Source organism: Dicentrarchus labrax, unplaced genomic scaffold (genome assembly GCF_905237075.1).
Source record: "Dicentrarchus labrax unplaced genomic scaffold, dlabrax2021, whole genome shotgun sequence".
Classification (NCBI taxonomy): Eukaryota; Metazoa; Chordata; class Actinopteri; family Moronidae; genus Dicentrarchus; species Dicentrarchus labrax.
In genome coordinates this window covers 4,215,825-4,240,539 of record NW_026136718.1, presented here as the reverse complement: position 1 = coordinate 4,240,539, position 24,715 = coordinate 4,215,825, and the positions used below count along the sequence as shown (strand labels likewise).

Below are 24,715 nucleotides of genomic sequence, written 5' to 3'. Positions count from 1 at the left end.
ATGTAATTTGGATCAACGAGGCAAGAAACACAAGCAGTCAGGCAACCGGTTGTAAACAACAGCCAACAGGTTAGATCAGAACATTAGGACAAGCGGTCCATGTTAACATCGCCACAGTTTCCAGACAGAACTCCTGGTTCAAGTTAAACCCACCATTCTTGCCCACAGTTCTCTGCATTGAGAGATTATTACTGACATTACAGGTATGCTCCCTCTGTCTCCCTCCAAATAATCTAAACTTTTGGCTTGTTCACAACTCGTCTGATCATCTTTGGTGAGCGAGCTGCACACTTTGATGAGATCAACACATATTATGAATGAGAGACTCAATGGACAGACCTGTGTAAATAAAAGGTTTTCCTATAACAAGCAGGATTAAGTAGATCAGAAAACATCACGTTGTCCGAGTCCTCCAGACTTATACCACAGCGTGCCGTATGATGGGTTTGTCTACTTCTTTGCTCTATGAAATTGTATTAAAATCCTCACCTGTCGTCCCATCATCATTATATTGTTCGAAATCTGTTTCTCCACTGCTGAAATCTCGTGTTGTGTTAAACTGATAGCTGGCATTTTATCACGCATGTTGTGAATATTTCAAGTTGGACTAAGACAAACCACTACTAATGTGTTGTGAGAAGCTGTAACATCACTTAAAATATCTCTGGCAAATGAAACCCAATTTAATCCCAGCAGCATCACTCTGGATCAGAAACCTGGCTGAAACTCTCGTATTGTGTGTGTGTGTGTGTGTGTGTGTGTGTGTGTGTGTGTGTGTGTGTGTGTGTGTGTGTGTGTGTGTGTGTGTGTGAGAGAGAGAGAGAGAGATTGTATGAGTCACTGCAGATAGCGGTGCCTGGTATTTTGCTGCTAAGCAGAGTTGACAAAGACACCATCCATACCACAAGACCTCAGCTAGTTTGGCTCCCAGAGAAAAGGCCAAAACAAATACCACAGAAATGTCACAGAGTGTATAGATAAGACCCCTGATTTCCAGTACAAAACACAAAAATATGCACATACACACAAAACCAATATGCATGGAAACACACCCAGACACTCATTTTAAACAGAGACAACAGGGTCATTTGCATAATCTTCACCTAATTTCTTGCTCTTGCCTGGTTGTCTATTGTCTCACTGTGATAAATTACCCCAAATATACAACCAGGCTGCTTAATTAAGGCGCTAATTGCCCAATTAGGAGCTGTTCTGCCTGAGGTTTCTGGTACTTCCTACAACCGGTTGATATTTCAAGTTTAATGTATTAAGCAAGACCAACAACTGGCTTCTGAGAGGCATCCATTCATTAACCTTCAAAATCCAGCCGTAATCTGGATAATGATGAACTTATTGTGCTCTAGTGGAGATTTTCAGGCCACAGACAAATCATTTACGCATAAATGAGGCTACTTTGAGCATGCTGAAGTTCATCTTCAGAACATCTTGCATCAGATTCTGTGCATAGGTTTATAGTAGAGACTGTAATAGTTCATCCATTATGTTAGATATTTAGTTTAAATTATTCATTCAAAGTAGTGATGTAGAATGCAATCACTAACAGGGCTTGTACTGTTAAAGCTTGCCGATTTGTTTTACAATAATAATCCAATTTTTGAGCCTGATGAGCTTACTCATCAGGCTCCGATGAAGCCTTCCAGGTCACAGATGTAACATGTATAGCATGGAGGAGGCTATTTTGGTCTGAGTACACTGATAAAAGGTTGTAATAATGATTTAGGAATCTTTCTTTTATAGAGAGCTTCCTTTTTGCCCCTTTGCCCATTCAATTGCTGTTTATAAAAATCTTTTTATTAATGAAGTCTGCATCTCTTTGTAAGGTCTGAAAAAGGCTTCAACTTTCTTCATAATAAGCTTGAAAAAGGCAAAAAGGGGGCACAATCGTCATAGTAATAAGGTTGGTCGTTATGCTCTAATGAAAATTTTTCAGGTTTCAGCCAAAACATGAGTGAATCAAGCGTGAAGCTCATTGCTATGTAGATTTTAGAAACTTCTTCAAACTGGGAGCTGTGTTTTCGATTGTATTGTGAAGCTGTTCCTTTTTTTCTCCTTGCAAATTCCCACAGTGACGCTTTCTGCAAGTCTGGTTTCATAATTATAACTTGATTATACAGGGCGAGGAATACATGTTAAGTATTGCAATCATCAATTCATCTTGAATGTTAAATCTCACTGTGGGGAAAGGGGGAATTCCATTAGCAAAGCACTCTTTTTCTTTTTTTAGTCTACTTAACGATGAAACAAATACATTAAACATATATGTTATATATAAATGTTCACTGCCACAGTCCAGAATGTGTCAAGGTTTCCAACAATATCCCATCCTGGTACCCGAAGCAAGATCAGTAAATGTTTTTTTATGTTGAGGCAACTCAAAGCACTTGGTTCGGGTTAGGGAAGGATTGTTTGAATATTGTTGGTGTGAACCACGGAGTCTGATGTGGACATAATATGCTTTGGAAAACATTTCACTTCCTCCTGTTGTAGAATATTGAAATATTGCCTGTGAACCCATGCAGCAACAATGTTCTCAACCAGTGTATTAACTATACAAGTGACTTACACATGGAAAGGCAATGTCCACACACACAGCTGATTTCTGGATAAAATCAAAGAGCTGGGGTCACCAGATACTGTATAAGTCCTGCCTTCTACACTGTAGATTATTGACGAAAGTTCTGATTTCTGATCCCACCCTCTCCCACTTGGACTCTGAACACGACAATTTCCAGCTTCTTGCTTTCAGTCTTGTCACCATATTGTCACCTGCAGTGCTTTATCTCCCCAGCAGTGTTCTTTTGTCATCATAAATTAGATCCGGTGTGGAGCTTAACTCATACAATGTTCTCCCTCTTGCACGTTATTGTGTGCTATCTCTTTTGCTCTCCCTTTTGGTCCCAAACTTATTTCTTCCTATTTACCTGCTCTGCAGGATATTGTTTGTAGCTTCACTGTTGGTTGCACAGTCTCTCCCTACCAAGAGAACTCTATTATTGTCTCAAACTTAGTTCCCCCTGCATCCTCTTTCACACAGGATATTTTTAGTTGTAATAGTATTAACCTCCCCTGTCTCCTCCTCACACTGAAATGTAAAACTGTTGTCACTTGAGGTATTTTTTAAAAACTTTGAATTAAAGTTTACCTCGCTTTCAATGTGTGTCTCTGAGCTTCCTCTCTCAAAGTCACATAGATATCTCTGAGGAAGTCTGTTCCTTGCAGTTAATTTCTAATCTAATCACAACTTTCTTTACCCCACTCTTTAGCTTGAGAGCAAAAATTTGGTGTCTTGCCTTTGGATTAAAACAGGCTTAAAATAGTGTTTATTTTTGTCACACTGAAACCCCCAGAGAAACGGGCTGGGTGCCTATTTTGCGTCTTAAGATACATTCAGAAACGCTGCCAGGCTCTGATTCTGTTTTGCATCCTATTAAGATTTTTATTTTTTTCTAATTTCTGACCTATTTTATCTTTATCTTTCAGGATATTCTATGTATCTCATGACTCCCAGGATCTGAAGATTTTCAGCTACATAGCCAGAGATGGACAGAGTAATGTGTTCCGCTGCAACGTCTTCAAGTCCAAGAAGAAGGTAAGAAAGACGGCCCCTCCTCTTTTGAAAGCTTTCACCTTTTAAGTTCAAGTAAGAAAAGTCGTTACGGTATATGCTTGAGAGTGGGGTGCTCTGTTTTAAGCTGTACTGGCAGTGTGAACCAGGACAGCTGCAACCCAACAGAAACAGACTTTGGAGAACATTTCCCTCACAGTAAATATGTTTGGACACACTGAATTGGGTTGTCTGTGCCTGATCCGTCCCTTGTACCCAATCAGCACTGTGCATGTGTAACTCTCTCTCTCTCTAGCTTCTTCCATCATCGGCTCTGGAAAAAAACTTTGTGTTTAATTCAGAATGTCATTGATTAAAACTCTTTAAAACACATTTTAAAATCTTCTGGATGAATTATGTGATATGGTGACTTATATGTACATCCCATCTATAAGTATGTGAGGTGTCCTTGGGCAAGGCACTCAATGGCAACCTGCTGGAGTGCAGTTGCTCAGTAGCCTGCAGCTCAGACTGTGATTGCACTGGGTACCTTTCATGTGTTCTCTAACTACCCTGTTTAAAACTTGAGTGTGAATTGAATTGTGTGTGCATTTCCAAGCACATATGTACCTTGAACGTTTTTTTTAAATGAAGTGAAGCTTCGAACATGTTAAGAAAAAGACTGCACGTCCATTTTTGTCATGCTAGTGCATTGGAGAGGAGCAGCTACACTGCTCTTGTGTTCAAGACAGAAACTGAATTATTACATCACACTAACATTGGGTCTTTGTTGACATAAGAGAGGTTATATTTCATATTATCAGAAAATAAAATGAAAACATCATCGCTACCTGAACCGTGAACTGGTAAACCAAATTCGATTTGCTAAATTTAGTGATACGCAGAAGATAAAGAAATAGACTGCGAGAGGTGTGAGAAGAAAAACAATTGACTCCTGTGTTTGTTTTGATTTTCTATTATGTTTGTGAATGAATTTTGCATGAACTGCAATAACCAACTCATCAAACTTTGTTTCTGTATAATGGCAAGATGGAAAAAGGCAGCCGCTAAGTGTTTCATTTCCAATGTTTTCACAGTCTGTTAGTCTGTAGTGTTTAAAGCAAATAAAATCTAATCTAAATCTGTCTGCGTCACATCCTGGCAACCTCCAATAAAGAGACACACGGCGGTCGGACAGCAATAATTCCTCCTGGCACTATAGGCTCGTCATTGTTGAGGTTTGAGGAACACGTTGAAACCCCGTTTGGGATGGACGTGTTGCTGCAGAACCGAGTCCAGCAATGTGACACAGTTAGAAAATGTGCTCCCAGTTTTCCACTTTAGCTGCCAGTTCGCAGGATGTGATGGTGTAGTCCAGGGGTTAGCCCGAGCGAAGCACACACTGCCTCATTATCTCTTACAGACAGACCGACAATGACACACACACACACACACACAGACACACACATTCTGTTCGGAAAACAAAATGGAAAGTGACGCATACTGAAATTCTCCAGGGCAACTACAGCCCTGAGGCCAATAAGCTGTGTGTGTGTGTGTGTGTGTGTGTGCACAGCGGTAACAGAGAGACGATTGGGGGAAAAAATATTTTTAATGGAGATCATTATGTTTTACATTTACAACTCACTTATTACTGTCTACATCTGGATAATATTTCAGAACATTTTCAAGTTTGTCATAATTGTTAATATATTTTACGCTGCTACTGCATGGTTGCTAAAATGAGAAGAGAAAGTTTGTTGGACAGTTTGTTTTGAGGAGTTTATTTCTGGTGGAGGGTGTGGGTGTCTGGTGAATGACAGAAGGCAGAGCTTCGAATACACAGAAAAATAAAGTATATAATAAGTAACATATAAACTAAGTAAACAAAAGTTTATTTGGCTTAAGTGTGACGGATCTTTTTGGCCACTTGCCATATTCCCTACAACCATATAAACTTGTTAGCAAGCAGCCTGTTTACTCAGCCAGCAGACACAGAGCAGCATGAGCAGTATTCAAAGTCAAATATTTGCCTTTTTTAATGATCTTTTCTGCTCATGTGTTTGTTGCACTTTCTTCACCAGCTAGTTTTAAACTTTGTCTGCGTGCTGTTTGGTGCCGGGCAGGTCGTGTGCAGTGGGTTCTATCAGAGTATTTTTTTGCCGTAAACAGCTGAAAGTGACACTGATTAAAGCAGTAAGAGTGAACCAGGCGGTAAAGTTACAAGCTGTAAAACTGGTGGGAACTGTCGGGTCTCTGTAAATAATTTTATAGGTAGTACGGTCTATGCTCTATTTGAAAAGTATCCTGAGATAAATTCTCTTATGACTTGGCGCTATACAAATAAAATTAGAAAAGTTTAATTAGAAAACCCAAACAATGAGCTGACAGACGCTAGGCTCAGGTGGAAAGCAGTGGGGAAATTCAGTGTTGTGTGTTTATTCTCTCCCTTTCACACCAGTGTGTAGGATTTAGTGATATCTACTGATGAAAATACTATATATATATATATATACTACTCAGCATGTAGGAGAAACTATGGTGGCAGCGAAACTCTCAAAAAAAAGGCCCTGTCTAGACCAACAGATCCTAAATGTTACACAGTGCACTTTATGCAGCTTTAAATAAAACAATACCAATATCTAAAATAACATGATCAAATGAAAACAATATTCCATATAAAATACAATTCTGTCAGCAAGATTAATAACCCAAATGGTTATGTTCAAATATTTTCTTACTTGTTTGTGCCTATAAATAATAAATGAAGATCTTTCTGACAGAATGATCTACAATGTATGGTCCACTGTTTGTTTGCAGCAAATAGAAATCATTTCAGATCCTAGAACATTGTGTAAGGAAGATAGAAGAAGAAACCAAAGAGAGACAAGTCTCAAGTAAAAATAAAACATGTATAAAAAGGGTTACACAAAGAAAGATGTTAAAGAATGAAACAGACAGGCAGGAGAATGAGACACTCTTGGCATAATGGGCATATACATATCAAACATGCAATAAAAATGTCATCCAAAGCAGTGTATGGTTTTGTGCGAGTGCGTTTTGACATGTGGAAGGTTGCGAGTGTAAGATTAAGTAGAAGATTAAGCAGACTTTATTTCCCTCTTAACTACCAGCAGTGAAAGAACGGCACGGCTTTAAATCATGGTGGCATAAAAAGGCTTTAGTGGCCTATCAGTTCTAACTCTGAGACAGGCTGCGTGTCTCTCTCTCTCCCATTCGGACTCACACTCTCTCACTCTTCCCTTTCTTCCTCCAATCGACGGTTTAAAGGAGGCTAATGAATGACCTGGCCTCTATTATGTAGAATTAAAGTGAGAGTGATAGAGCAGAGACCAGTGAGTGTTCATCAGAATACTGAGCGATGCTTCACCTGACAGGTCAGTGTGTGTGGTTGTTGTTGTTTGTGTGTAAGCCTCTATAATGAGTGTATTTTAGTGTGCTTTGTCTGACTGGAAGAGGCAGTTTCAGGTGAGAAATAAAAGTCTGAGCGAAGGATCAGGAGGTCGGGACCCCTGCATCCCTGATTTTTTTCCTCTTGACGTCAAGTCTTCTGAGTTTTAGTGAAACTTCTCTACAACTGTCAAATAGATTTCTGTGAAATTTGGTACATACATTCATGCTCCCCAGAGGATGCCTCTTACTGACTTTGGTGCCACTAAGTTTCACCACCCTAAGGTTAAATTGGCCGACCTAAATAGTACTTTGCATAGTAAAGCCAGTCCAGCTGAAGACCATATCATGTGTTAGTATCTTTACAGCCTCTGTCCAGTCTTTATCCCATATCTTCACCACCGAGGCACTAACACATTAACAAGCCAAGCGGGAAGAGAGATGAGATGAAGATAATAAATAGGATGCATAAAACCTGGTTATGGTCTTTTAAACCTGATAATGGACTACAACACATCCCATCTCTGCTGCTAAATAGAGCCCTTCCAGCTGGCAGCTGTCCTTTTTTATGTTGTTATTGTTGCAATTATATTGATAGGCCACATGATTGATTGATTCCCCACTGGTTTAAAAACATAAAAAAAACAACACATAATGGACTTCAGTGGGTTAAAACAACAGCTCTTCTGTATTTATTCATCCAGTTATGGTGGATAAAGACTCATCTGTTGTCCACAGCCGGTTGATGAGATGGAGAGAGAGTTGTGGTTATTGTGTCAAGTGTTAATTGAGTTCTCTCTCTGTGGAAAGACGCCCTTCAACCATATGTTGCTATTCAGTCTCGGCTAATGGCTTCAACTTGTTCAGCCTTGGACGAGCTGAATCGTTTGCCTTTGAGGATGATTGAAAATAAATGAATGATTTCAAATCTTTCTTTGCTGAAAGGTAATTACATTGGAAAGTACTGAGCTACGGCATAAATGAAGCCTTCTTCAAGTGTTGTTGTCTAAAAGAAGTGCGTTGGATTTTCATCTTAACATTGGTGGTGTTTAAATGTAGGTGGCCAGGATATGACTGAAGATCAATGGTTTCCTCATTGACATTGAGGAGCGCTAACAAAAAAGGACGTACAGCTGTCTCCAAACATATCAACGATAAGGACTCGCATCATTCTTGACACAGCTTGCTTAAGATAATTGGATTTAATAGCCTTTCAACACTTTTTATTGAATATCCATATCTCAGTAAAATGATCTTCCTGTCTTAGGCTTTTTGTCTCTTTCCTGCTCTCTCAATTTTTTTCCTCTCTGTCAAGGCTGCAGGGCTTTTACAGCAGAGGTAGAAATAAGCCACAGTTGAACAAGTCGTTGCATACATAGGGTATGTGTGATTGCTTCTTTCCAGATACTACACATTGGTGTGATGTATTGATCATGAGATGTCAGTAGTGAGATGTAAACACATGCAAAATTCAATAATGCTCCCCTGTTATAGGTCAATGTGTTCTTTTTGTGAAACAGGATAGTTAGTTTCTACCAGCTCCGTCTAACTCACTCCCTGTCTTAATCTCCAGTGTTTCTGTCTCCTGCTATGTTTCGATTTACAAATCCTCTTGTAAGCTGTAGTTTCATGAAACTTGACCTGCGGTATCTACGCTTAGTTTTTTGAAAGTAAAAAATTTGTTTTGGTCTCTGTGAGTCTAGACTATCTGGTCTGAGGAGGAGGGGCAGGTTCAGTCTGGCATTTAGGGCCACAGCAGGACACCTTTTGTAGGCTGCGTCCTTATCCATCCTCTGAACAACTTAACCTGCTGTCTGCTCAGTCTTCCATAAAGCTACACCTGAACCCTGTCTGTCAGTAGACGGTAGCCACCATAATTTTCTATATCCTGCTCAGGGTAAAACAGGGCACCAGTCTGTCACAGGACTAATAGACATACAGTACCACTTTCATACTTATATTCACACCATTCCTGGGTCCACTCCACTAGAAAGGCTCAGCTAGCTGGGAAACCAGACAGCCATATTGGTGTTGATAGAACAGGTGAAGGCACCACTTGATTTTTTTTTACATCAATGTCTTTAATACTGCCTGCCAAAATGCCTGTTAGTTTATCTGGATGAATCAATGCAACTCAGTCATCACCCTCCTTCCGACCAGAGTTGGATAAGTGTCAGACGGCGGTTAAGGAAGGAAATTGATCAAATGATTTTAAAGTTGAAATGTAATTTAAATTAATCAAGGAAAGAAGAGAGAGAAAATAAATAAAGATGGACAAAAATTGAGAGAAACCGAGAGAGAGAAATAGAAACTTAACTTTTATTTGGTAATTGCTCATTAGATTCTGTGTAATTCTGTTGGTTAACAGTAAAGTTCATATAACTAAACTGCACACTGCAGTTTTATGTATCACCATGCAGAAGGGAGTGGATGAACTTCTCATGACTGCTGCCCTTGACAGCGCAGGATGTGCTAAAAAATCTCCAGGTTTGATACCCATATCCAGCATGGTGTCGCAGTGTGTGTGAATGTATGTGTGTTTGTATGACGTACCCTTGCTTTGTGCACCGCCTGAAAATCGAGCTAATGGTTCAGAAGAGTCAGCGAGGCATCATGACTTCATTTCATCACACTCCACTTACTTCATGCTCTCCCACTCAGACACGCTCACAGTCACACACAAACTTTCTCATTGATTAGTACTTATTTGGGTCTGATAATGTTTGTCTGCAGTGCACTCACACACTCACCTCTCTGCCCAGTGTAAGTCCTCCTTGCTGTCCCACTAATTTCCTTGAGGCAATTAAAGTGTTTGATGAACGTCAGGCCAGGCTGTGCCCTAATGATTAACGCAGTGGGCAAGGGTTCGCTGGTGCAACTCTCTAAATAAAACTCTTCTCCTATCCTCTGCTAACACCTTGTGTACTCTAAGTGATGGGTCTGTTTGTCTGTGGATGTGGTTAATATGTAAAGACAAGATCAGAGAGAATAAACAAGCTTATCAACAGAGGAAAGGCTTCAATCAGAAGTAACACCCTTGTAGAGGTGGGCGATATATATCGTTTGCGATAATATCGTCATTGTTGTTTTGACGATGTGCAAATTTCCATTATCGAGTATTTAAATTACTTTGCCAAAAATATTGAAACGCACGCGGAAACTCCTCACATCCACTTAATACACGGTGCAGCAACGCTCTCTACAGCATGGCAGGATTCAGTCACACGACTAGTGGACCCCACGTGATCACATGACCTCTCGCTAGCATCCTCCTTGCAACAGTCTAGCAGCACGTTGTGATGGTAGAGAGGAAATGCAAGCACCTCCAGTCCCTGAAGCTACCAGTACTTCAGATGATTTAGTGCCGAGACGTGGGTCTACCTCTCTGGCATGGAAATGGTTTGGTTTCGAAAAGACTTTTTTAGCGCAGCGCTCAGAACGCTTCAAGTTGAAATCTGTTCAACTTTTAACACCGCTGGGCGCTCGGAAAATGAGTTTTTGAGCACTCTCAGCGCTAAAAACGCGTTTGGTGGACACAAGTCCTAACTCAGACAATTCCAATCACATTTTAATCACTGATTATCTGATTATGACTGATTATTGTTATCGCCAAAATCCCCCAAAATAACGAGATATTATTTTTTGCCCATATCGCCCACCCTTACTCCCCTGCCATCAACTCATTGTTTACCCTGCTTTTTATTAAATTGCATTATATTCCCTTTTGTCCCTCATCTTTGCTCTAACCAAGATTTCCAAGAGGACAGCGAAACCACCGCTGAACGTCTGAGTAATCTGAGATAAATAATGCATTATGCTTTAGACTAGGCCCTATCCTATAGCCACTAAGAGAGAGTATTCTACTGCAAGGATCCAGCTCACTGGCAGTTTGATATATATATAGAGAGAAGTGAGAGATAGAAAGACAGAGATACAGAGAGGGTACATTTATTCAGTTCAATTGACAGAGAGGAAAGTGATGGGGAGAGTGATAGTGACGGAGAAAGAGAGCTAGACAGAGATGGTGACAGATGTCCAAGTTAAGAACTATTTCATGTCTTTGCAGCAGGATATATACAGACTTTGCATTTGAGTGACAAATCTCTTAGCAGTCTTGTCAGCTGACAAAATTGGAGATCCATTGGAGAATTGGCTCAGGGCATAAATGTCTAGATACAGGACAACTGTCCTGATAAAAAGTGAGTTAGCTGAAAAGGATTTGTGTGTTGGAAGGGGCCTTCCATTTGACAAAGGTATAAATAACACTGAAGACTTGGGCAAGGCACTTTTATAAGGGATTAAAGTAATTCCCTTGTAATTCTACTAGCTCCCTCCCTCTCAGCAAGTTTAACAGTGACCTTAGGGGGCATGGCTTCAACACCCACCAGAGTGAGTGACAGACTGGCCACAGCAGTGTACCAGGACCAGTAAACTGGTAGTCAGAGCTAACCAACCATAAGCAGCTGATGTCAGACTTTCCGTGTCCGCACTGGAAACACAGAGAATCCGCTGGAGCTTTAAAGTCACTAGAAGCACAGTCATGGCTCTTTGTAAAAGATGTGTGGTACCTGTGTTGTAGCACAGCTAGCAGCTGTGTTGTTGCTAAGGTATTGGCTCAGAGAAGCTAACTGTCTCATATGCAAACCACTGCACCAAAATAGAAAAATACTAAGTAGAGGCTTGGTAAATATGGGCATAAAATACTGTGAGCTATGCTTCTCGATCAGTATACGTTTGACAATGAACGCTGCAGTTTTACAGACTGCCACTCAAAGCAGAGGCTGGGGGAGGTGGTCTGGTTAACACTCTTTTTGATGACCCCTAAAAGGTCTACTCTATGTCAGCATTAGGCTTGCCAGGTTTAGGATGATGTAAAACAATAGAGGGCATGTTGAGCCAGTTTCAACACAAAATGCTGATTTTCATAAATTTGGTAATGTAAATAATAACAGCAGCATTGATGTGTTTCATCACAGTATAGTCATATTATTTAGTTGACAGCTCAAAGAACGCATTTTAGGGGGAAGGACCTCCTTAATAAAAACAGTTGCTAATAAGTTGTATAGCAAAACGTTGTCAGTATCTTCCAGAACAACCCATATGACAGTTCCAAAAATGACTCTTAATGAGCATTTTTTGATCTTCAAGTTTAAAACCACTTGGTAATTGTTAAGGGACGTCACCTTGGTTAAAAGAAACCAGTGGGACATGAACCACAGTGTCCTGTGTCAAAGTCGCATGCTTTGTTGACCCAGTCTTCTTATTAAGTAGATGTTCAGACCAGTCTGAACTCTGCTCTCCGCTCTCCCCAAAAAGTCTGTAAACAATTTCAGATTACAGAACACTGCTGGCAGAGTTTAACTGGAACAAAGCACTGAGCTCACATCACTGCTGTTCTTAAGCCCCTGCTCCGGCTTCAAGGTGTTTTTAGGATCGATTTTTAAGATCCTGGTAATATAAATATATTCCCACATGAACACTTGACTGTCTAGTTGATATGCTCCAAATATATATCCCTGACCTCTGTAGTGCGCACAGATTCACAGACTCTCTGCTGCTTACTGTACCAAAGATTAAAGACTACAGTGAGGCCGGCTGCTGCAGCTTTGGACACAAACTTTACTACTACCCCTCCTAACACTGCATACTTCTGTTCAGAAACTATTTTTATAAATGTTCCCGCTTCCTCTGTTTTGTGTATTCATTCTGAATTTTTAAGTAAATAATCTTAGTGTAAAGTTTGCCTCTGAATCGTAGCCCCCAGTTTTTTCAACAAAGTCTTTTTTTGTGCTCACCAACAAGTTTTTCCTAGTTGTAAAAAAAAATTAAATCAATGAGATTAAAAACTGGGACATCATCTCTGTGTGCCAGAACCAGTGTGTGGATGAGATGGATGCAGTTAAGTTATCTGCTTTGACGTTATTGAAAAGTTTGACTTTGATTAAATCAAACCTTCAATAGGGACAAACTGAGAAAGTGATTCAGGGACACATAAAAGGTAGATAGAAAGAAAGAGACTGTGCACAGCATTGTGTTTGCGTGTTTTCCAATCAGTCACTGTATGAGTCAGGGGAGCTCGAGCCTTTGGTGTGTTCACTGTGTACAATAACACCAGCATCTGCTTTCATCCCCTGTATAACTGCCTCTGGAAATGTCTTCAAATAAAAACACATGTGTTTACTGTCAGGCTGAGGAACAGCGTGGGGTGACAGGAATAGAGGGTCCACAGAGGAGGAGGAGGAGGAGGAGACGGGGGGGGGATTGATGGATGATGGAGGAGATGGAGTTGAAGAGAACAGCACAGCATGGAAGTACTGTACAGAGGGTCTGAGAAGGATGCAAGGGAGGGATGAGAGTAAAGAAGGTTTTTTTTTACAGAGGTTTTTTTTTTTTTTTTTTACAAAAATGAGACACTTTCATAAGTAAGCATTATATCAGCATGTGGGCATCTCTGAACAATCTCACCCCCTCAAGTGCAAATTAAAGGTTAACCAAGCTAAACCGCATCAATAATTCACTTGTGGCTCTCCATAAAGGTCTTAAACATGGGGACAATACTCTGGGCACTGTATTTGATGTATTTTCTGTCTTGACTCTGTTAGATTGATGTCTTGACGTGTCATTCTGTCACCTGAAGTTTCTTTTAACAGCAGTCTGTTCCAAGACAATTTTCTCTTCAAGTGACAATAACTAATCTCATCTTTCCTCAGTACTGGTAGAGCAACCCGTCTTATCTGTTTAAGATATTAATGCCTGTGGCTAGAAAAATAGAAAGGAGAGAAGACAGATGTCACAGGGGCACCAGCTGAAGATGGTTTACGCTGCATTGTCTTTATAATTCATAGTATGATGTCTGTTTGGACTTTGGCTGCTCATTTACACTCTCTATACTCAGCTACTCTTGGTCGTCTTTCTTGGGTTGGTTGATAACATTTCCTGTTACAATAGATACACAGGTCAGTTGGTAAAATGGTTCTAGCTGCCAGGGCTGCTTTTGACAGGCACACGTAGGCATTATTATATTCAAATAAAATGCAACTGATGCTGTGTATATAGGACTTATAGCTGTAGCTAATTTGCAGTCTTTATCCCTGGTTAGGCTTTCAAAGAGTAAAACACAAAATACAATACAGGGAATCATTACTGATTAATATTCCCTTTTAGATTGTTGTTATTGGTAATCCATGTACATTTATGTTTTATGTTACCATATACCACATTGTCCGTTGTCTCTTTTCTGAATAATCCTATGAAACATGCGTATTCTGACGATAAAAGCTTGGATTTAAACCATAACACTTTTGAAGTGGCAACAGGCTGTAAGTTAATTTTAGTGAGATGACAAATGCAGCTCTGTGATCGTTGGTGCAGTAGTAGCTGTTGCTCGGATTATGTAAGGGTCAGTATGACATTTTCAGATCTGGACAAAAATACCTATTTGGCTGATACTAGCAACTGCTGGGTAGTCACTATGGAAACATCAGCACTAAATGAAGCCGAAGCAGCATGTTTTAATGAAAAGAACGAAATAATAAGAAGAACAAAATGCCCTGAGAGCACTAAGACTGCAGACCTCGCCACTGAGCAGAAAGCAAACGTGTTTTTGAGTTTTTCTGACCCCAAAAAACAAAAACATCTGTCCAGGCCCAGCACCTCAGATATTGCCAAAACCGGTTTAAGTTTTAATGTAATAAAACACCCAGATGTATGCAATAAATTATGTTTCTCTGCTACGAAGCCTAGGGTCACATAATGTTCTGAGAGTGATCTGGACTGAACATTTTGTGGGACATAACTTCAGAGTTGATAACCGGGACAAGAAAGGATTTTGTCCTTTGGCAGTGTCTTGATTCTGTCCTGGCTTTTAGGCCACGCTGCATCTGTTCTGCTCATTCAGCTGAGGATGAGTAGTGTTTGGAGGCTAGGCCTCAGTGCTTTAAAATAACATTTTTCTCTCTCCACTGTGACAAGTCAGACTAGAGAGGCCTGATAACAGACAGAGAAGTCACCTAAGTTGGTTTCACTTGACCTGCCTTTTCAGAGCAGGGTGGAAAGAGTAAAGGAGGAGATAAGCAGACACATCCATCTCTTTGCACCTGAGGACAAAGGAAAAATTCTTCTGATGTTCCACTGAGTTTGGACTGTAAACCCAGACATGCTCCTCTTTCTGAGACTTATTGCGTTACAACATCAGGTGACCTATAGATAATTTAGAACTGCATTTCCTACCTATTGTGTGTGTTTGAAATGAAATACACACGTTTCTGGAACAAATCTGCGTCAAGGCTCAATATACAATACTGGACAACACTTCCTGGAAAAATACCCTGGTACATGAAGAAGTGATAGGTTTGACCTTTTTGGTTTGTTTGGAAACCAGAAAAAGATAAACCCCAAATCCAAGGAAAAGTCATCACAATACTGAAGAAAATGTTTGAATTTGGGTGTAAAACACTGAACAGCAATAAGCATTTTGAACCAGATGGCAATACAAAAGTGGTACCGAATGTTTTCCTGAGAATTACAACTGCATTTCTCTTTTTCTCCCCCCCCTCCCGCCTGCCCACCCACCCAGAGTCAGGCCATGCGTATTGTACGGACAGTCGGCCAGGCTTTCGAGGTTTGTCATAAACTGAGTCTGCAGCACACACAGCAGAACGCAGATGGACAGGAGGACTGCCACAGCGAAAAGAACGACTCCTCGGTCACAGGTACACAAACACACACACACACACAGAACATCATGCTCCTGCAAAACAGTCAGCATCCCGTTCTTAGTGCTCTGCATTGCTGCTCTGGCCTCAAGGTATTTTTGAAAATCTTGATACTTGTCATTTATCAGAACATGTAGTGATCTGTGCTCACTTCTTCGTCATAACTTTGAAGTATCAGAAGGTAACATTAAGAGCTACAGAGTGCATTGTGAATGTTTCATGTGGGAGTGCTGTATTTTCATCAAAGTTGTTGAAAGAGAAAAAGTATGTTTGTTGCAACCTTGTAGATGTTCCCTGAAAGTTCATGAAGTGACAAATAGGAAAAAAAGTCTACTGCAGCTATAAAATCTCTCTTTGAAGAGATATTGAAGAGTTCTCGTATTCCTTGAGTATCACTGAACACTGATATGTCTTTAAGAAGGCTATGGTCACTGAGGACAATATAATAAACAAGTCAGCGGATATGTATACAAAAATGAAAGATAGAATTGAGTCAAGAACTGTGGAAATAATGTTACAACGCATTCGAAAACAATCAACAAATAAACAAGAGAGAGAGAAACAATCGGGCAAACAGAAGAAGAGCAAGATGTATACCATTTTTTTGCCTCTCCATGAATTACTTCCACATATTTCAGCGCCGTAAAGTAGTTGGAAAACAATATGAACACGGTGAAAGAGAGGTCTGCCCAAGGTTTCTGCCTCTGTTTTTTTCCTTGCCGCTGTCGCCAAGTGCTTGCTCATGGTGGGAACAAGATTAACAGTATCTGAAATATTTGCATCCAAGTTGTCCGTAAAATAAATTGTATTATTGAAGTTAAATGAAGGTTCATTTTTAATGACAACCAATTATTCAAATGATTTTCTGTTGGAAGCAATGATGTCTTTTACAGTGTGCAACATATTAACCCCTTTCTCGCACAAAACACAGCAGGGGATTTTACAGATGTAAACACAACAGAGCGTCCATGCTTTTTTGAAGCAAACAAAACAATAAGAGAAAGAAATAAACAGGCAGGCAGACGTGTGGGTGGAGTTGATGTAACGGTTCAGGGTTCAGTGTGCTGGGGCGGTGAATGGCTGGAAATGTGAGGCGGTTGTAAAAATGTTGTGAATATGTCCAAAATAAAGAGTCTGATAGGAGAACCCCGGGACCATTTTGATGTGTGAAACATGGGTTTACATAGCTGACAGAGGTAGCCCAAGCTTGTGCTACCTAGCTAATCTGCTAGCATGCTTACTGCTAGCTGACCACCATTGGCAGTGCAAGCTCTTTTCATCACGTTATCACAAAGAATCCCATTCGATGTCACAGCGTTTCAAGACCTCAGCAGTTGTTTTGTTGAGTATGTTATCCTATGTTTAAAGACTCTGAAGATTTTAGGTTTGGGACAAGAAGAAGAGGCCACAATCCATTCGCCCCCATGTGAACGAGGTTTCAGCCCAGAAATAGTGCAGAACATACCTCATCCCCGTTGAAAGACGAGATAAACAAACCAGGAAGGAATGGGTTTTTTAGGTCATGGATAGAAATAAGGCCATGGTGAAAATGAATATTGAAGTCCAAAAATAATATAAAATCTGAAGTCTTGGCAAAACCTCCCCCTGTACGCACTCCTACACACTTCTCACACAGTCCTATGTCCTCAGATATCACAAACAGATAGTACCGTATACACACTCCGCACACATACACATTCCTGTCTGCATTGTACCCATGGTGGCAAGCGGGAGAGGGCGATGCTGGAGTGAATGTCACGGATGAGTCAACCCAAAGAAAGAAGGCACCACACAACAACACTGGTGGGCTGAGCTACTTTTATCCGATGCCTCGTGCCTGGACAGGATGGGCTCCACTGCAGCCCAGAGACACGTGGCTCTGAGTGGGGTCTGAGAGGACAGACACGGGGATTCAGCAGTTGGAAGAGTCCAAGAACTGAGCTCTTTCACACCACCGTTCCAGTCATTACAGCAGCCAACGCTGGTCACCCTCCACACCCCGATCGGAGAGTGCCAGGGATACGTTATCCCTACATCCCCCTTCCAACCCTCCAGAGACAAGCTCTCTTTCACATGCTGATAAGCCCAGAGATCACCCACACTCTATAACTGTACATTCATGCACAGTGCAAGGACCCCACATGCATACAAACTCAGGCCTTTACACACACTCGCTGTCATGGTGTGTTAAGCAACACAAGAGCCGTCACGCACACCCAATGAGCTTATCTGGAGAACTAATTATCATGGCAGTGAAAGGAGAAGGGATAGAAGAGTGGGAGATAGCGGATTAGAGAAACGGAAAGCTGGAAGAAAGCATGGCTAGTGGAGGGGAGGAGGAAGAATAGATGGATATTAGAGGAAAGAGCGACTTGGGATCATAGAGGACGAGAGGAGGAAGAAAAGATGAAATGTAGACATGAATTAGAGAGGAGGAGAGGGGATGGAGAACTGGGTTGAACAGCAGGGAGTGCGAAGAAAAGGAGACACAGCAGGAAGTAAAGAGCAAGTGATGATTTTCCTCTCAGAAGAATGTTTGTGCATCATTTCATACGTACATATAAGATGAAGAATAATCTTATTAGCAAACAAATAAATGTGTAAAGAATTGCTAATATCGCTGGAACTAATAAAAGCCCAGTCAATGGTGAACAACGCCACACTGTGGAACCGTAATGTTATCATTACAGTTCACATTAACATAAGACATAACAGTGCCACAGGCATCCAGCAGTTCAGTGATCACTAAATACTGAACACTGAAGTACTGAACTGAGCCTACAGGACATAAGATGGGGAGCCTTGATGACTTTGTTAGCAATATTCCAAATTGTTAATATACTGAACAAATAAAATTCTGTTTTCTTTGCAAAGGAGATGTGCTGCCCAAAGGTGGTATAATTGCACTTCTAATGCAGTTTCCTTTTTTATTTTCTGCGTGCCAGTAGGTTAAATAGAGGCAGATCATTTCACTTCAGTTTTGTATTGTTAATGTTTATTTGGTCAAAAACCCGGGAGGGCATTTGTTCATCTTTGGAGAAAGCCAAGCTAGCCGTTTTCCCCTGCTGCCAGTCTGTATGCTAAGTTAAGCTAACCACAACCTGACTCCAGGTCTGTTCTTATCAAACAGACGTTCTCCTCTAACTCTCAGGATGAAAGCAAATAAGCATTTTTTCCCAAAAGGCCAAACTGTCCCTTAACTGTTTTCACCTTGCATTAAATGCAAGCTATGCAATGAAGAGAGAGTCTTTTGTTACGTATTTTAGGATTTTACTGTTTGATATAAGTGCATCCCAGTTAAGGAATAAAGAGAGTAATTATATCGACTAAGTTCCTTTCTTCTTTTGAGTAGTTTTCATGTTTTTAAAATGATTGTGTTTTTAATGAAACTTGCTGTATGAGGCTGTTTGAGAGGCAGTCTTGAGTAAATAGTAGTAACTGCCATCTATTCTGGGTAGAAATAGCTTTGCCACTCAAGTGACTGCGGTCCCTGTAGCTCCCAGTGCAATCATATATTTTTAGTACAGTCACGTTGCCTGGAAGCAAATGCAATTCTATGTAGTGGGCAGTTGTCAATAACTGTGCTTGAACATGAAAACAAATCACATTCAAGTAAAATATAAACTAGAACTGGAACCTACGTTTCCCCTGTTATACAATGTTGTGTTAGGTGAGGGTATGATATAGAGGCAGCAGCTTCAGGCTTTGTAGTCAGGGGAAGAAATGTTCCAACAGCTGTGACAAACAGTGTTATAGTTGTGTTCTGGTGCCTGGTGAGCCAAATATATCACACTTGAAATGGTTAAATGTTCAACAAAAATCAGACTGCTGAGGTCAAAAACAATCATAATTTTGAGGGTTTCAACTTGCATTTAGTTAAATGAAGATTTTGCTAGAGTTTTTGTGGTGGTTTTATCGTAGTACTTTAAAATGTAGGATATCGCATATTTGTTGATTAAATGTGTGTGTTCTCTGTAGGAAAACATACCTTTAGTGTACACTCCTATTCAAGTGTTTCAGTGTGTTGATCTGGTGCATCACTTGTGGCAGCTTTTGTCAGTGTGGCCTCAGTCAAAAATCAATCTTTATCAAATAAAAAGAGAAGGACTGCCTCTGTTCAGTTTTGACAAAGGAGTCAAATAGAACCCAGTTCCAAGATAGTCTGAGTAAGTGTGGAGGGCAGAAGAGGACGAGGAAGAGTGCTCCTCATAAACAGTATTGTTGTCTGCATTGATTTTGTCTCATACGCAGATAATATTGTTGATCTCCATTGTTAATGTTATCTGCTTCCCCGAAAACACGGCCTGTATCAAATTTGGGCCAATTTGTCCCATTAAAAATGTATTAACAGTAATGAGAACAGTGTTCACAAACTCAAACCACAAAATGAAAACTCCAATGAAATAAGAGAGTGCTGGCAGCATTGTATTATATTTAGACTTGCACTGTATTACAGCTCTTTGTGTGGTAATATGGGGACTGATATCTCTGGTTTTTTGCTAAAGAGCTGTCTGACTGAACACCTAGAACATTAATATACATTTGAATAATCATACAATGTACTGTGGTTCTGTGGATAATGTTTTCTGACTTGAGTGCGTTTGTGTGTCCGCCCATGTGTGCGTGTGTACATGCTCATGCCCACATGTGTGTATGCAGGCGTGCGTGCTTATCCACCTGTATGTGTGTGTACTTTCCTCGGCTCAGCTCGGGAGCTAACAGGCGCAGAGAAGACAGCATCTGTCACCGAGGAGACAGATATTGACGCCGAGGAGGTGAGCCAGGTGCCGGCAGCAGAGGAGTTAAACCTCAATAGAGGGGTGACTGATTTGGACGCCACAGCCAAGACACCTGACCTGAACCACTCAGAGAACAAGGTAAATCATCCAGTGTTGCACATGTGTTCGTTTGCAGCTCTGACCAGCAGAGTCTTATGTCAAATCTCCTGGTGATCTTTCTCCGTGTGTGGGGCCAACATGAGTTGAGCGGTGGACAAATGGCTGTTAACAAATAATGCCTAGAAATCAATGTGTGGTGGTAAATTCAATAAGGTTATAAGAAAAAAAAGACATTAAAGTTCTCATTTCAGAGTTCAGTTTAGAAATGGTTTTATGAAATATTGCTACATTTTGCTTCTTGTATCGAGTTTTGATATTATTCGCCCTGGGCCAGCATTACCTAAGCTGACTGCACATTTGTTACCCTGAACCATCAGAGAAGTCATCCTAGGAAACTGGGAAAGGACAGGCACTACTATAATCCATAAACCATCTATCACAGTCCATCACAAACAAACTTCAGCCAGTAAGATCAACAAACCATACAACATTGTCAAACTTTTACCAAAAGAAAAATCTGTTCTATCAAGAAAAGCCTTCAGTGCCGTTCTTTGTGCTTCTTTCAATGAAGAAATACTCTCCAGTTCTGATTTAGTAGAGCAGCATTTACTCTAACCTCTATCGGAGCCGCCATTGTGGTTCAACAAACGGTGTCATTGCGTTATACCTAGCTGTGAAAACCCTGTAGCTGCCAGTACTTTCTTAAAGGACAAAGACTGGTCCGGTACCACTGTACCAGCCGAAAACGCATAGAATAAGTCCAGCTTCCTCGCAAGGTTAAGCATTCCTGGTTCTACCGCTGAATTATTTTATTGCCCAAAAAAGTGCAATCATCAGTCAAATTTGCAAACATTGTTTGGATTTTACACATTTTGTTTGCTTAAATATCTAAGTTGAAAACACTCTCGATGGGTGGAGTGTGTAATGCTTTTCGCTGAAAGGTGAAATACATCAAGAATGACAGTAAATGTGGTGTGACTCGAGGCTATAGTTACTGTGCCTTCAAGACAGCAGTGATGACTGTCAGACTAGAAAGAAAAAAGTGTTGTTGAGTTTTTGTCAGTTGGCAGTTTTCAGTTAATCGTGAACTTGGGTGATTTAATTTGTAACTATGGAAATTCTCTTTGACAGGTAATGTTCGCTTTTATGCACTAACATCTGACTTTCTTACATCTTTTATTGCTGTCTTCTGTGTACATCAGTTTGACATTTCTCCAGACAGGCACTTAACTTAATTTATGAAAATAACACATACTGTACGTGGCTAAGGTGACTGACTGCTTTTAAAGTGTTACGTTAATGTTTAAGGCTGACTTTTCTGAGAACAAAACAAGGTTGTAAAATTGAAAATGGCGGCTCCCTGGTGACCTAGAGGTCAGAGGTCCAGTGTGTAACGTTTATGAGGATATAATGGAAATGGAATATAATATTTATACATATGTTTTCATTAGTGTATAATAATCACCTGAATATAGGAATTGTTGTGCTTTTGTTACCTCAGATGTTTTTATCTAAAGAGGCAGCGGGTCCTCTTCCACGAAGGCCGCCATGTTGAACCGCGATGTTTCTACAGTAGCCCAAAACGGACAAACCAAACGTCTCTTTATAGGGCCGTTTTCTGGGGGTGAAGCGAGGGAGTTGCAGTCTGCAACTGCTAAAACACTTGTCCTTTAAATATTAGTGCTTGTATTAACCACCAGTAAAATCCAGTAATTAGCAAGTCTGTGTTTATGTGTGGCCTGAGAACAGAAATAGCTCCCACTACTTGGTTTCTATTCAGAAGCTGTCATCAGTATGTTGGCAGCTGAGCTCCAAGACTGCTACGCTAGTCGTGCAGTTTATGTGTTTGTGTTTGTGCAGCCTCATAGTGATATTTGATACCGCTCAGTCAGAGCGTCTGCTCTCTGGCCTGTGGAAAACCACCACCAGCAGTCTATGTATAACCAGAGAAATGCTCTCTGGCCTGTCTGGAAGTGTGTGAGCACGACTGTCTGGCTCAGCTGGCTCAGCGGCGTAGTGGCTGCTGTACGCTGGGATTTACAGTAGTATGCAGGGTTGTAATTGTGTTTTTGATGGAGGCAGCAGTAGGAAGATGACACTGCATGATGAGCGCAGAGAGGAGTGTGCATGGTGGTGTTTATTACGCTACTCTTTGGCTTGAGACCTTGGGCCCTGCATCAAGTTGGCAACAATGGTGTGTCATAATCATTTTATTCTGTTTTTATTTTTCATCATTTTCCACCGCCTGGCCTTGCTGAGTGCGAGGGAATCGTAGTGGACAAGGATAGAGGGAGGGCCTGGACTGGCTCCATGTGTTGTGTCGTGCCTGACGAAATGTTTTCATCCTCATTGTTATGTTATGGTGAAATATATTCTTGTTTATTTTATTGTAACATTTTATTTATTTTACAGTCCATTTGGAGAAATTGCATTTCACAGTTTCAAGATGCAACCTTAAATTCTCTCTTTCTCCACATAATCCCATTTGTTTGATTCATTGTGTTGGGTCAACAAAGAAACAAACTCCTGGAAAGATATCAGGGAGTCAGTGTTATGCAGCCATTCTGAATGAACAGGAATAATTCATGCATCTGGAAAAGGTATACCATTGCATAATATATATGAATTATATAATTTAAATGGATGAGTTATATAAAAAGACAGCCTCAAGTGGCCATTGGGGGAACTGCAGTATATAAACATATTTTGTAGAGAGGAGGACAGAATACTACTTACCATTTTCAGGTTTTCTGCAAGTTATAATACATTTAATTTCAAATTCATATATCAGCACTGTGCTTTCTAAATGGAAAAAACAAAAATAAAAAATAATACATTCGTGACTGGCGGGTTTTCACAACTGGCCTGCTTTTTTTTTTTTTTTATCAGATATAACCAATGCACCAAGACTCATCACTGGGCAAAAGAGAAGCAGCGGTCTGAAAGCTGCCAACTTTTAGGACAAAGTTTTCGCCCAACTCACCGTTATAGCCAGGCAATTATCTCAGGGGGCACATCTGCCAGCACAATCAACAAAATGTCAGCTTTTTTTTTTGCCAGTTACAGACCTCCGTTATTTATGGTCACTGCTGATCAGATGGTCTCATGCCCCGAAACTAATTCAAGGGAATGTTTTTATTTCTCAGTTCTTCATGTCCTTTTTCACCTTGCCACTAAAAGTGTCAAAAATTCCCCTTTGCAGGAAAAGCCCTGAACTGCAGTTAACTCTGGGTAATTTGGGAGTTCCTCCAGCAGTCTCAGTTAATGGTAAATAATTAAACAGACAAGCTCTTAGGCAACACTTCAGGCCAGAGTTTATTAAACTTTTCATCAGGACCCAAATGAGAACGTTATGTCACCTTAGGCTCCAACATACCTGTTAACTCACCACATGGAGACTCACCAGAGCAAGACTTTGAAAGCCATTTTGGGTCCTAACTCAGAGTTACAAAACCAAGTTATTCATCTGTTTAACAGTCCTTGGGTCCCATTAACGTTAGAGTTATGAGACCTTTCATTACAGCCCCTGATTGAAAGCAACACAGCGTGAAATCACTGAAACAACGAGCCCTCAGCGACGACCTCTATTCTCAGGTCATTGGAGGAAGTGTGTGTCTGTGTGTGTTACAGTTTGTGTAGCCGCATCTGCATGTACTGAATGTATTCTTTTCGTATTTTGTATTTTTCTTTCTTCAACACATTTGTCACTCTTAACAGCTTGACAGATTAAATGGGAATGTGTAGGGACAAGTGGGGGAGGGTAACATTGAATAAGATGTGGGTGCGTCTGTGTGACTCTACGTTAGTGCCCATGTGTATGCATTTTTTTTTTTGACACAACTGTGTGCGTATTTCCCCCAGCAGAGGGATTTGATTCACTACAGGGTTTCTCTGGAAGCTCATGAAAGGGAAAGCAGCCTGTGAGTGTTAAAGTTCATTCTCTTCCTGTCAGCTCCCGTTAGACTGACAAATCCCTCGGCGCCCTGCGTTCAAACGATCCCGGAGGACTCGGAGAGCACACATCAATCCTACCTTGGGCTTTGTGTCCATGAGGTTGAGTCGGGACGTTTACTTTGAAAAAGCTTGCCCCCGGTATCAGAAAAAGTGTTACTACAAGGCAAATTGGAAAGACAAAAGTCACATTGTAGAGATAACTGCATTTTACACATTTCAAGAGGTTCCACTTG

General features: G+C 40.7%; 1 protein-coding gene across 4 annotated transcripts in view; it reads left to right on the top strand.

The window, feature by feature from the left end:
• LOC127349852 (carboxyl-terminal PDZ ligand of neuronal nitric oxide synthase protein) overlaps window positions 1-24,715 on the top strand; it is a 170,585-nt gene that overhangs the window by 85,364 nt on the left and 60,506 nt on the right. For 2 of the 4 annotated variants that reach the window (XM_051375837.1, XM_051375839.1), the window contains exons 5-7: window positions 3,502-3,610; window positions 15,552-15,687; window positions 20,350-20,567. In XM_051375837.1, coding sequence (XP_051231797.1) covers window positions 3,502-3,610; window positions 15,552-15,687; window positions 20,350-20,567 — 463 coding nt within the window. The remainder of the gene's footprint in view (window positions 1-3,501; window positions 3,611-15,551; window positions 15,688-20,349; window positions 20,568-24,715) is intronic. The other 2 variants (XM_051375838.1, XM_051375840.1) reach the window with 1 other exon arrangement.